This window comes from Aquarana catesbeiana, linkage group LG01 (genome assembly GCF_042186555.1).
Source record: "Aquarana catesbeiana isolate 2022-GZ linkage group LG01, ASM4218655v1, whole genome shotgun sequence".
In the NCBI taxonomy this organism is placed as follows: Eukaryota; Metazoa; Chordata; class Amphibia; order Anura; family Ranidae; genus Aquarana; species Aquarana catesbeiana.
In genome coordinates this window covers 554,300,805-554,315,341 of record NC_133324.1, presented here as the reverse complement: position 1 = coordinate 554,315,341, position 14,537 = coordinate 554,300,805, and the positions used below count along the sequence as shown (strand labels likewise).

The 14,537-nt window shown below is 44.8% G+C and overlaps 1 protein-coding gene across 2 annotated transcripts in view; it reads left to right on the top strand.

The window, feature by feature from the left end:
• The window catches only part of ELL (elongation factor for RNA polymerase II), a 152,094-nt gene that overhangs the window by 64,207 nt on the left and 73,350 nt on the right, over window positions 1–14,537 (top strand). For both annotated transcript variants that reach the window (XM_073595957.1, XM_073595963.1), the window contains exons 2-3: window positions 9,694–9,741; window positions 11,221–11,342. In XM_073595957.1, the coding sequence (XP_073452058.1) occupies window positions 9,694–9,741; window positions 11,221–11,342 (170 nt within the window). The remainder of the gene's footprint in view (window positions 1–9,693; window positions 9,742–11,220; window positions 11,343–14,537) is intronic.

Below are 14,537 nucleotides of genomic sequence, written 5' to 3'. Positions count from 1 at the left end.
GACTTCCTTTTCACTATCTGTCATGCTCAGAAACGTGGCCTCTTCACTAGTGTACCTTTGATTTGCCATTTTGGGCTCTAAATTTAGTGGTACACTAGTGAGACTCACAGATAAAAAAGCTCCTGACTGTATCAAAACGCTACCAAAAAAACTGTTAGCGATCGCAGGGATCAGGCCTGACTCTTCGAACGCTGCAGTTATGTGTGTTTAGTGTTTTGTAAGTGACAGTGATCGATCGATACTGCACTTAGGTGGGCTGGGTGGAGGGGCAAAACGCAGGTGCTAGCAGGTATCTGGGCTGATCCTGCTAGCACTGCCTTTTTGGGAACCCTAAACTGCCTGGGACGCTAGTATAGATCTGATCAGATATTGATCCGTTCAGATACTATACCACTAATGGAGGTGTATGCTGCGTGCGTGGGTGTTAGCTGTACTGGCACTAACCTGACGCTGCCTGGGGCGACGCAGACCCTATCTGACCCTAAAACCTAACTTGTATCACCCGCCAGGCGATTAGGAGGTTAAACCTTTATTAGGTAATAAACGGCAGGTGCCCTGACACTATAAAAAAATAAACTAACTAACCAGCCTCACCCGTAACAGTTATAAGGTGATCACTGGTGAAAGGGTTAACTAGGGGACAATCGGGGGGTTAAAACCTTTACTAGGTAGTATATGGGGTCCCAGACACTATAAAACGCTGACGGTGAACCTAAATACTTACCTTCCTAACTAGCGTCACCTGTGACACTAGTACAGCGATCAGAACAACGATTGCTTAGTGACACTGGCGATGGGGGGGTGATCACGGGGTTAAACCTTTGTTAGGGGGTACCCTAGACCTAAAGGGGCCTACAACTAACTGCCCTACCACTTATAACGGTCACAAATGACACCAATGCAGTAATCGGTAAAAAAAAAAAACACTACTGTTGGTGTCATTGTGACAGGGGGTGCAGGGGTGTGATCGGGGGGTCAAAAGTGTGCCTAGAGTGTTCTACTGTTAGTGTAGTGTTGGTGCACTTACTTGGATGTCTTCTCTCCTCGGCGCCGGAACGAAAAGACTGACACGAAGAGAGATGACATCACTTCCTCTGCCGCTATTTACATTACAGCAGCAGAGGAAGATTGTCATTCGTTGGGAGCGATCGCGAGGGGGTGGCCACGAATGAGTGGCCTCCCCCTCAGCACGGATCGCTCCCTTAACGATGCTGACTGCCTCGGGTATCACGGGAGGCAAATCCCGTATCAGATACGTGATTTTGCCTGCCTGTGCCATTCTGCGCAGTATATCTGCGTTAGGCGGTCGGCAAGTGGTTAAACACTAAACCTTTTTCTGACATTTGTTGGTTTCACGTTAATTTTTTTTGGTAGAAAATTACTTAGAACCCCCAAACATTTTCTTTTTTTTTTTTTTTTTTTTTAGTAGACACCCTAGAGCAGGGGTCTCAAACTGGCGGCCCTCCAGCTGTTGGAGGCAGAGGCATGATGGGGCATGCAGGCAGAGGCATGATGGGACTTGTAGTTTCGCAACAGCTGGAGGGCCACCAGTTTGAGATCCCCTGCCCTAGAGAATAAAATGGTGGTTGTTGCAATATTTTGTCACACTGTATTTGCGCAGCTCCTCCTCTTCCTCCTCTTCCTCCTCTTCCTCCTCTTCCTCCTCTTCCTCCTCTTCCTCCTCTTCCTCCTCTTCCTCCTCTTCCTCCTCTTCCTCCTCTTCCTCCTCTTCCTCCTCTAGTCAACGCTGCTGCTTCACCCTTTATCACTAAGGATGAACTATCCTCAGCCCTAGCTGGGTTAGAGCACAGGATTTCTGTCACGATTGCCTCCATCCTGCAAGGTGGCAAGAAGTGTGACAGATCCCCCTCCCTGGAGCAGGAATGGGTTGAGGATGGGGAAGAGCTTAAAGCTCGGGGTTCTGTGGATGGCCTGGTGGATGAGTCTGCTTCCGAGCAATCTGGACAAGAAGATATCCAGTTGGTGTCTGCCTCTCAGAGGATTTTGATCCTGACTCTTACCGAAATGGTTCATTCTGCCTTTAAGTTGCCTCTTGCAGAGGTTACTGAGCCTCCCTGAGGCCTCTTCAGGCCACACAGGCTTTCCCCTTACACCCTTTGTTGGAACCGGCGGTGTATGCTGATTGGGACCAACCTGACAAGATTTTTGTTCCTCCTAAGAGGTTTTCCCTTTTATACCCATGGATGAAAAGTTTAAGAAGTGGAGCATGCTAGCCGTAGATGCAGCAGTCTGTCTTCCTTAAACAAGAACTTGACTTGTCCGGTAGATAACACACAGGGCTTGAAAGACCCTGTTGACAAGAAGTCATTATTAAAGGCTTCCTTTTCCAGTCCGTAAAAAATCCGATCAGACGACCTGACAGGCCTAACCAGGAGGATGATCTGCCTGAAAATAAGGCAAATATTTCTCGAGCGCTGTGTTTTACTGTTGACGTCTTAAAGGATTCAATACAGCAGGTTTCTCATTTGGCTCTCTTGTCTGTACATATGCGCAGACTTTTGTGGCTTAAGAACTGATCAGCCGAGTTTCCTTGTAAGAAGTTATTGGCAGGTTTCCCCTTTCCTGGGGAATGTTTATTTGGTGATCATTTGGACAAATATATCCAAAAGATTTCCAGAGGAAAGAGTTCTCTACTTCCTGTGAAAAAAAGCACCAGGCATCCCTCGTTTGAAACCTCAGGGACTGCTTCCTCAAATGTCTCAGTGCCAAGGCAGTTCTGCTGCCGACAGAGCACTATGGCCAGCATGGTTCCTGTACCCGAAAGGGGCACAGGGTTTTACTCAAACCTATTTATGGTTCAACAACCAAACATGGACACAAGGCCCATTTTGGACCTAAGATCCCTGAACCAGTATCTACTGATCGTCTCTTCGGGTGGAGTCTGTCCGTTCAGTAGTAGCCTCACTCCAGATGGGACTTTCTAGCCTCCATCGATATAAAGGACGTGTATTTAAACGTACCTAGGTATCTTTCAGCCTCAGAGGTTCCTGCGATTTGCAGTAGATTAACGTCATTTTTAGTTTGTGGCTCTACCCTTCGAGCTTGCTACAGCTCCCTGGGTATTCACAAAGGTCCTAGCACCAGTACTGGGTCTTTTAAGGGCCCAGGGGATCCTGGTACTCGGTTATCTGGACGACCTCCTGCTCAGAGATCACTCACTACAGGCATAAAATGCACAGTGCAGTATTTGGAAAACTTAGGCTGGATCGTAAATACCGAAAAGTTACTTTTGAGCTGGTCTCAAGGTTGAAGTATTTAGGTCTGATCCTAGATAAGGTCCAAGCCAGAGTATTCTTGCCACCTGCAAGGATCAGGTGCGTCAGATAAGAGACACAAGACAACCCTCCATTCGGCTCTGTATGAGTCTTCTAGGGAGGATGGTATCCTCCTTCGAGGCAGTGCCCTATGCCCAGTTCCATTCCAGGCCTCTACAACAAGACATCTTGTTGGCTTGGAACAGGAGAGGACAAGCCCTGGATTATCCAATATTCTTATCTCCTCTGGCACCCTTAAGCCTAAACTGGTGGTTGCAGGATCAGAACCTGCGAAGGGAAGATACTTCCTTCCGGTAACTTGGAGAGTACTGACTACAGATGCTAGTCTCTCAGGCTGGGGAGCGACCCTAGAAGGGCTCAAAGCTCAGGGGAAATGGACAAGGACAGAACAGATCCTGCCCATCAACATTCTGGAATTACGGGAAGTACGTCTAGCTCTACGGTCCTGGACGGCAGAGCGTCAGGACTGCCCTATCGGGGTTCAGTCCAACAATGCTACTGCAGTGGCCTATATAAACCACCAAGGCGGTACCATGAGTCGTTCAGCTCTGAAGGTGAACCGCATACTAGCCTGGGCAGAGGGACATGTGCCAATTCTATCGGCAATCCATATCCTGGGAGTAGAGAACTGGAAGATCTATCATAAGGTCTGGAAGACTTGTATTGCTTGGTGTGAAGCCAAAAAATGGCTTCCTCGGAAATATGTGATTGGGAGAATTCTCTTTTCTACAGTCAGCTGTGGAAATCAAGTTGGCTTTGAGTACAATCAGAGGTCAAGTTTCGGCCCTATCTGTGTTCTTCCAAAGCCCTTTAGCCTCCCATTCACTGATCCGAAACCTTTATGCAGGGGGCAACTCGCTTGCTCCCCCCCCCATTAGGTCACCTATGTGTCCTTGGGACATGAACTGTCTGTGTTTAAACAACCATTTGAGCCTATCAAGGAAATTCTAGCCATCAAGCTAGCCTTCCTGATGGCCATCACCTCGCCTAGAAGGGTGTCGGAGTTGGCATCCCTTTTTCATGCAGGGAACCATACTTGATCCTTCACCACGACTGGGTCGTGTTTTGAGCTGCTCCATCCTTTTTGCCAAAAGTGGTGTCGGCCTTTCATTTAAATCGGGACATTATTTTGCCTTTTTTCTCTCAGCCTCGTTCGGCGGAGGAGACGACTGCATTCTTTGGACATTGTCCGGGCAGTCAAGGTTTTATTTGTCTAGATCTGCGGAGATCCGAGGATCAGACTCCTTTTTTTGTTTTACCAAAAGGACCAAAGAAGGGGCCGGCATCTTCCATTGCCAATTGGTCATTCAGGCCTATGGTCTGAAACATAAAGCTCCTCCCTTTAGGGTGAGCGCTCATTCTACCAGGGGTGTAGGAACCTCCTGAGTTTTTCGCCATCAGATATATATGGCTCAGATTTGTAAGGATGCTACCTGGTCTTCAGTGTAAACATTTTGTTAACATAATCAAGTGGATGTTCGAGCAGCCAAGCATTCGGCTTTCGGCCACAGTGCACTGCGGGCTGCCTTTTATATGGTCTGATGACTATTGTTTGGCGGGGTGTCTCCCTCCCCTCAAGGATATTGCTCTGGGACGTCTCAGCAGGTAATGAATATTAGCTTAAAGGGGTTGTAAAGTTGTTTTTTTTTTTTTTTTTTTTTTTAAATAACAAACATGTTATACTTACCTTCACTGTGCAGCTCGTTCTGCACAGAGTGGCCCCGAACCTGGTCTTCTGGGGTCCCTCGGCGGCTGTTTCAGCTCCTCCCCGCAAGCATTTACCACCTTCATGCGAGCTCCCTCGCACGGTGGTGAGTGCTTGCGGGCGCGCTCCCGTGATACAGCCGGCGGCTATAGCCGCTCGCTGTATCACTCGGCCCCGCCCCCCGGCGCGCCGCGTCATCAGATGTGATTGACAGCAGCGCGAGCCAATGGCTGCGCTGCTTTCAATCCATCCACTGCAGCCAATCAGTGACCAGGCTGAGCTGCAATGAAGCTGACGAGGACGAGGAGCGAAGATTCGAGGTGTCAGGTAAGTAAAACGGGGGGGCTGGGGGCGGCGGTACTGTCAAAAGTTTTTTCACCTTAATGCTGGGGTCTCAAACTGGCGGCCCTCCAGCTGTTGCAGAACTACAAGTACCATGATGCATTGCAAGGCTGACGGTTACAAGCATGACCCGCACAGGCAGAGGCATGATGGAACTTGTAGTTCCACAACAGCTGGAGGGCCGCCAGTTTGAGACCCCTGCCTTAATGCATAGAATGCATTAAGGTGAAAAAATTTTTACCTTTACAACCCCTTTAACTCTGTGTCCCATGATGTATGAAAAAGAAAATGGGATTTTTTTTGTCATGCTTTCCTTTAAAATCCTTTTCTTTGAGTACATCATGGGACACAGAGGCCCCTCCCCTCTTTTTAAGGATTCAGTGCTTGCTACAAACTGAAGTATTTCCTGTATGGGAGGGATTATATAGAGGATCACTTCCTGTCTAAAAACCTTTTGGTCTACCAATGTCCATTCACCTGGAGATGAAGTATAACCCAGAAGGTAATGAATATTAGCCTAACGCTGTGTCCGATGATGTACGCAATGATTTTACAGGTAAGTATGACGAAAAAATCCTATTTGTGGGAAAAAAAGAACATATTTTATTTGGGTACATCATCGCACGACCATGCAATTGTCAAAGTAACACAGTGCCATATCGCAAAAAATGGCCTGGTCAGGAAGGGGGTAAAACTTTCGGGGCTAAAAAACCTTTTAGACTTCAAAAAACCATTTTAACCTCATCTGCATTGTTCTTGACTATACATATTCATATTATACATGAGGAGCCTAGGCACAGCTGTGTAGTAAATTGGATGAGTCAGACCAGACATGAGATTTTTTTGCACACTGTTGACACTGTATTGTTTGTGTGTACAGTATCTAACAAGTGAGTACACCCCTTACATTTTTTTGTAAATATTTTACTAGATCTCTTCATGTGACAAAACTGAAGAAATTACACTTTTTTTTTTTTAAATGTAAAGTAGTGAGCGTATAGCTTGTATAACAGTGTAAATTTGCTGTCCCCTCAAAATAACTCAACACACAGCCATTAATGTCTAACCGCTGGCAACAAAAGTGAGTACACCCCTAAGGGAAAATGTCCAAATTGGACCCAAAGTGTCAATATTTTGCGTGGCCACCATTATTTTCCAGCGCTGCCTTAATCCTCTTGGGCATGGAGTTCACCAGAGCTTCACAGGTTGCCACTGGAGTTGTCTTCCACTACTCCATGACAACATCACAGAGCTGGTGGATGTTGGAGACCTTGCGCTCCTCCACCTCCCGTTTTGAGCATGCCCCACAGAAGCTCAATAGGGTTTAGGTCTGGGGACATGCTTGGCCAGTTCATCCCCTTTACCCTCAGCTTCTTTAGCAAGGCAGTGGTTGTCTTTGGGGTGGTTGTTATGTTGGAATACTGCCCTGCGGCCCAGTCTCCGAAGTGAGGGGATCATGCTCGGCTTCAGTATGTCACAGTACATGTTGGCATTCATGGTTCCCTCGAACTGTAGCTCCCTAGTGCCAGCAGCACTTGTGTAGCCCCAGGCCATGACACTCCCACCACCATGCTTGACTGTAGACAAGACGCACTTGTCTTTGTACTCACCACTTGGTTTCCGCCACACACGCTTGACACCATCTGAACCAAATAAGTCCATCTTGGTCTCATCAGACCACAGGACATGGTTCTAGTAACCCATGTCCTTAGTCTGCTTGTTTTCAGAAAACTGTTTGCGGGCTTTCTTGTGCATCATCCTTAGAGTCTACAACAGCCATGCAGACCAGTTTGATGCAGTGTATGGTCTGAGTACTGACAGGCTGACCCCCCCACCCCTTCAACCTCTGCAGCAATGCTGGCAGCACTCCTAAATTTATTTCCCAAAGGCAACCACTGGATAGGACGCTGAGCACGTGCACGCAACTTCTTTGGTTGACCATGGCGAGGCCTGTTCTGAGTGGAATCTGTCCTGTTAAATCGCTGTATGGTCTTGGCCACCGTGCTGCAGCTCAGTTTCAGGGTCTTGGCAATCTTCTTATAGCCTAGGCCATCGTTATGTAAAGCAACAATTCTTTTTTTCAGAGAGCTCTTTGCCATGAGATGCCATGTTGAACTTCCAGTGACCAGTATGAGAGAGTGAGAGCGATAACACCAAATTTAACACACCTGCTCCCCATTCACACCTGATGCCTTGTAACACTAGCGAGTCACATGACATCGGGCAGGGAAAATGGCTAATTGGGCCCAATTTGGACATTTTCATTTAGGGGTGTACTCACTTTTGTTACCAGTGGTTTAGACATTAATGGCCGTGTGTTATACAAGCTGTACACTCACTACTTTACATTGTAGCAAAGTGTAATTTCTTCAGTGTTGTCACATGAAAAGATAAATAATAAATAAAATGATAGATAAAATGTTTACAAAAATGTGAGGGGTGTATTCACTTTTGTGAGATACTGTGTGTGTGTGTGTGTGTAGATAGAGCTAGGATATTATCTATCTCTTACACAAGCCCAACTCAAGGAAATTGGGGGGGGGTGACTTTACCCTTGCAGTGGAGCCCCCGTGCTGCAAAAGGCTTAAATGCTCGTTATGTCTGGGGGGTGCAGGAATATTTGCCCTATCCTATGCTTTGGCACTGCCCTCTTATCCCTGAATCTCCAGTCTGGGGGCAATCCCTCCAATGTCAATGCATACAATGAATGGCTATTACCCTGCATTGTATGTGGTAGGGCAAGCAGGCAGCCACAGCTGCGAGTGGCTTGGAGAGGAGGCTATGGGAAATGGCATCCCTAGACAAAAAGCATTTCAATCTTGAAGTGCAAAAGAGGGTCCACTGCAAGGGTAGATTTTTAAATTTTGTAAGACCATAAATATGCAAATGAACTTTCTTACAATTGTCTAACGTGCCCACATGTTAATATTTTATCCAATAAAATGATCATGCACTTTGCCTCAAGAGTAACTGCCGGTTCACACAGGGGCAACACGACTTCCAGGCTGACTCACCGAGGCGACCTGCACACTACTTCAGCAGCGACTTGCAAAACGACTTCTGTATAGAAGTCAATGCAAGTCGCCTGAAGTCGCCCCAAGAATACTACAGAAACCTTTTTCTAAGTCGGAGCGACTTGCGTCGCTCCTATTCGAACGGTTCCGTAGTACAGAACGGGACGCGACGTGTCAGGCGGCTAAGCCTGACAAGTCGCCCCTGTGTGAACCGGGGGCTAAGTGTTTGGTAGATGAATATTGTTTATTATAGTTGTTTGTATTGCCCCCGAACATGTTAGTCAAACATACGGCACTACAGGAAAATAGTTCCCTCCCTCAATGTGTAAATATTCGTTTCACTCAGACATGTGTTTTTTTTTTTTTGTTTTTTTGTTTTTTTTTTATTTCCACCAGAATAACTGTGGGACTATGAATCATTCATTCCTGTTCACAAAGTCCTCTGACTTTAAATGTTAAACTGAGTAAACATGGCTTATTTTAGGTAGTTACAAAGATTCCATTACAAGCTATGTCCCTATATTTCCAATGACATTTGTATGCAAGAACTTTCTTTAAAAATTTTAGTGATTTTTATTTTATCATTTTTTTTTTTTTCCTCCCTTAACACAATTATCTGATATCGGGTGAAATTTTTTTTTTTTTTTTTTTTACACACTTTTATTGTCATCTTTAATAAAACTTCACGATTAATAGTTCCTGATGCAGCCAGGTTTTAAAGTAAACATAAATGTATTTATTTTTTAAATACGGTGCTCACCAGCTACTAGTATGGCTTAGGCCCCTTTCACACGATCGGACCGTTCAGGTCTGCCTGTCAGTTTTGACGGCGGACCTGAACGGGCGCTCCATGTTAGCCTATGGAGCGACGGATGTCAGCGGAGACAAGTCCGCTGACATCCGACCCCCGTCCCATCCGCTAAAAGCAGATGGATGGCCCTACGTCCAGATCCGTCACTATCGGATGAGATCTGCTGAAAACGGACATGCTGTCCGCTTTCATCCGATCCCTCCATAGGCAGCAGCAGCGCCTGACAAGCCCCTCCCCGCTCAGTGAGCAGAGAGGGACCTCTCATCCGCCGGCTCAGCGGAGATCAATGGACTGATCTCCCACTGAGCCGGCGGACCGAGACGGGCTCCATGGAAACGGAGTCCGCCTCGTGTGAATGAGGCCTTACTAAGATCGTTTTTATTGTTCTGACTGTTTTTCTTTTTTTATTTAAGTAAAGTGAACTACTTCTTCTTTTTTTTTTTTTCTGAACTGTTTAATCTTCAGCAAGAGAGCGGAATGTTCAAATGTGAAACTTTCTCTAACATGTATTTATTTTATTTGTAGGACTCAATAAGCGTAAAGCCAGCTATTCGATTCCAAGGCAGCCAAGGGGTAGGTTAAGTTTGAATGAATAACTTATTTAATAGAACTGAGGTAATATTTCCATTATTTGATTGTTGTGGTCTGATTTTTACTATTTGGTTGTGGGATTTCACATACCCTTAGCAGGTCCTGTGTTTCAAGGCGTAAAATCCCCCGATTTTTCTGGCACCTCCGAATCTGCATGTTCTGCACACTTCCGACACTGCAAGTGAATAGCTGTATGTGCCTGATGGCTCAGATTCATCAGCTTTCACCTGAACAGGGCCATGTGCAGCTTTGCGGTTGCTTCAGCGGCTGCACATGCAGCTGCCCAGGTGCCAGAAAGAACCCAGGATTTTACCCCTTAGCACACAGGAGCTGCTAAGCATCCATGTGCATGAGGCTTTAGTTTATGCAGAGTCACATACACTAGAACACATATGTCAAACACAAGGCCCGAAGGCTGAATCCGGCCCACCAGGCTTTGTCATATGGCCCGTGCACTTAGTTTTACTGGCAGAACTCCATTCCTCCACCTTCGGCTCTTGCCCACTGCTCCCGCTCCCCTCTGCCACTTGTAAACACAGAAGCCTTATGTGTTTACAAAGGGACAACTTTGCTCTCAGTGGCTCCCAGGTGTAACAGACCCCTGCATAAACTCATAGTGGGGCATGGCAGAGACAGATCCTTGGAGAGAGAACGATCTCCTTGCGAGGCAATGCTGCCTACACAGGTAGGTGCTAGAGCCGGGCCAAATGTAGAGATGCAATGAAACTTTGGGGTTGCATACTGTGTATAAACACCTCTAAATTCTGCACCCTGTGCGTAGTGCACCCTTGCAACATTTGGCAACTGCATATACTGCTGATGCGGCCCGTGATGAAATTGAGTTTGACACCCCTGCCACTAGAAGATGCTTTGACCATTAAATGGCAGGTGCAAATAAAATATTAAGTTTCAACCAGAGCTGTACAGAAAATGTATTAAATGTGCTAAGGAATATATTTAATGAAAACCATGTTCAAAACATATATTATGTTCAAAGCATATATTATGTTTTGCGATTTAACTATCAGACTGGAACCTTTTTAATGTAAATTTGAATGATGAAGGGTAGCACACAGTTACATTAGTAACATTAATAGCGCATGATGGCACATAAATGATAAAATGAAAAAAAAAAATGGTATAAGTAGATATGGATAGTGATAGATATTTATAGATTACATAAGTTGTATGCTTGTATAAAATGAATCTTAGTGTGTGTGTGTGTGTGTGTGTGTGTGTGTATAGATATAGAATCTCTATCAAGCGAGTGTGCATATTTAATGTGATTTAAACATTTTTGTCTGTTTATGTATTCTTCCACATAAGCAATTTTTAATCTGCCCATTATTTAAACATGTGCTGTTCAATGTTTCCTCAGTCCAGTGTTGTCCTTAGTTCAATGTTGTGGTGTTTTTGTTGACCTTCCTCCCCTTTTTTTTTTTTTTTCCCACCTCATCACAGCAAATAACAATTCCTCGGCCTGAGTGTCCAACAGAAGTGCGGACGTTCACGTTCTATCTGTCAAATGTAGGCAGGGATAGCCCTCAGGGGAGCTTTGACTGCATTCAGCAATACACTCAAAGGTGAGCTATAGCCAATCTACATTAACTTTTTATTTTATTTATTTATTTTTTTTTGTGTATTTTCTGATTTCGTAACCTTAGGTGTCTGCACATACATGCCAATCTTTAATTGTCCGGTACAATAAAATTTGCTATACAAAAGCCAACCTTTATTCTTCAAGCGCTGGCACACACCTCTCGTGTCTAGTTACAGGCAGAAGGGAAGGGGTGCAGGTTAGAAACCCCTTTAGCTAGCCTGAGAGGATTCATTTTTCTTCAGCTATTGGGCTACACACAAAAAAAAAACTGGTTCATCCGTACGCACAACTGAAGTGGACGGAGGAATCCTGTCTCATTTGAGTGCAGTGATCTTATCGCCCTACCTCCTATGCTTTTTGTTTTTGAGGGGCAAGGAGGGATGATCTAGGGGATGTCTGCTGTGGTATTTTTTGTTTTAGGCATTATCCCAAAAAAGCACATTCACCAAATGCTACACTATGGTGTAATCCCAATTTGGATCACATTTACACGTTACCAGAGCCTTACGCCAGGACTAAATTTAATATTAAAACAATTTCCCAAATAGTAGACAACTCCCTGATCCCTCTATATCTCTTCTACGTTCTAAATTTAATATCCCAGAATTATCTTTCTTTCGATAGCTTAAACTCTCCCATGCCTTCAGCTGCCAATTCTCCCACTCTGACCCCCAGCTCATTCAAGCTTCTCTGGAAAATGTCCTCAGGTTTGACTGCACAAAAGAAACAGCTTCCCAGATCATCTCAATCTCCTTAGAGTTTCACTACCAGCCATGGAGACGCTTGTGGGCCCGCTGGCTCCAATACGTCCCGGAACTTGACAGTGATGATTGGGATGATATCTGGGACTTTCCATCCCGATTCTTAGTTTCCCTCAGAGACTGCTTGATACAGTTTAAGCTGATCCCCCGGGCCTATTATACCCCATACAGGTTACATAAAATGAGCTCCAGCTTCCCTCTGGAGTGCTGGAGATGTGGGAGAGCCCCGGGAGACTTTACACACACTTTCTGGACCTGCCCAGTTATCACTGGGTTTCGGGAGGAAGTGTTATCCTATATACGCTTGGTCAGTGATATTTCCTTACAGCCTTCCATGTCAGTTTGTTGGGACTTGTTTAGCAGATGATTCCCCACTGTGGCAGATCGTACTATGGTGGGTTTACTATTCTATGCTAGAAAAGCCATCACACTTCACTGGAAGAAATCGGTCCCACCAACGAGTACTTTCTGGAAACAGCTGGTGAAAATAAGAGCTTACCCCTCTACAAAGACACATACACCAACAGAGGCTGCCCCAAAAAATACCAGAAAGTGTGGTCTAAATGGTTAGCAGAGCCATCCAAGGCATAATTAAGATTTTCTGTGTTTGAACATGCAGTAGTCCTTCTTAATTGAAATGCTGAACAAATTAGTTTTCCACAATATACTTTTCTTGGGGTTTTTTATTTTCTATTTGTTATTTTGACACACGTGGGAGCAAAAAGTTGGTAATTCCGCTGAACTTGATGGCACAAATAAAAGGGAACCTCACTTTATTGGGTTTGATTCTTTCACAGTGTATAAGTAAGTGACCCTTGCGTGGGTCACCTTTCTGCTTTCTTTCTGTTGTGTGTTGGATATCTGTATGTGTTTTTAACACTAATAAAAAAGATTAAAAAAAAAAACTGCTTCTAAAGGAGTTTTGCCTGTAGAAGCAGCTCAATGTGTCCATGCACATTAGGATGTTTAGAGGCAAATTATAAGCTCAACTTCTAGGGACAGGAAAAAAAAAAACCTTTTTGAGGAGTTTTCTGTCAGAAAAACGCTAAACACCTGTACAAAAATGCGCTTTGAGTTTCTTTCCTGCCAAAAGAACTGATTTTTTGGCCAGTGTGCATAGACACGAACACAGACTTCATACATTCTGACAAAATAGGAGTAGACTGGTGGCTGAGGTCTGGTGAGGGTTTCTCTATTTTGGCTCTGGCCTCATAAATTTCACAACCTGTTGGTTTACATATTTTGCACATCTAATAGTCTTTTTGCGAAATAGGCCTTATTGCAGAGCAATTATTGAAACCCAAGCCTTTTTTTCCACTAATAAAATCAATGTTGGTAAAGTACAGTTGTCCCCAACATATTTTATTGCATTTGTGCTTTTTTTCTACAGCGGAGGATTTCTTCATATTAATGGCAACATAAATAGTTTTGCCTGTGTCCTGTACTGTATGGTTAGGACAAGGCATTTTGAGTTGCCTATAAATTCCATTTTTTTGAAGTGCAGTACAGGACATGGGCCATTAATTTTTCCATTCCTTGGTTACTCGGCTTTACTTACTACAAAGCTGAAGACTGATGGAGTGGGGCAGGGTTATAAGGCAGGCACCCAGGAGGTATTTCCTCAAACTTTGCCTAGTGTCCTATTATGCTGTCTTGAAAAACAACTTGGGGGGGGGGGGACTCCTATGCTTTCCTTGTACAGCTGTGGGCAAAATTTTTGAGTGACAAATATAAATTTTAATTTTCACAAAGTCTGCGGCCTCAGTTTTTATGATGACAATTTGCATATACTCCAGGATGTTATGAAGAGTGGTCAGATAAATTGCAGTTAATTGCAAAGTCTCTTTGCTATGAAAATGAACTTAATCCCATAAAAATTTCCACTGCATTTCTGAAGAAGGCTTCAGGACGCCCAAGAAAGTCCAGCAAGTGCCAGGACTGTCTCCTACAGTTGATTCAGGTGCCGGATCGGGGCACCACCAGTGCAGAGCTTACTCAGGAATAGCAGCAGGCATGTGTGAGTGCATCTGCACGCACAGCCTTTTGGAGGATGGCCTGGTGTCAAGAAGAGCAGTAAAGAAGCCACTTCTCTCCAGGAAAAACATCAGGGACAGACTGATATGCTGCAAAAGGTACAGGGATTGGACTACTGAGGACTGTGGTAAAGTAAATTTTCTCTGAATCCTCTTTACGATTGTTTGGGACATCCGGAAAAAACCTTGTCTGGAGAAGAAAACGTGAGTGCTACCCATCCGTGCTGTGTCATACCAACAGTAAAGCATCCTGAGACTATTCATGTGTGGGGTTGCTTCTCAGCCAAGGGAGTGGGCTCACTCACAATTTTGCCAAAGAACACAACCATGAATAAACAATGGTACAAAAACATCCTCCAAGAGCAACTTTTCCCAACCATTCAA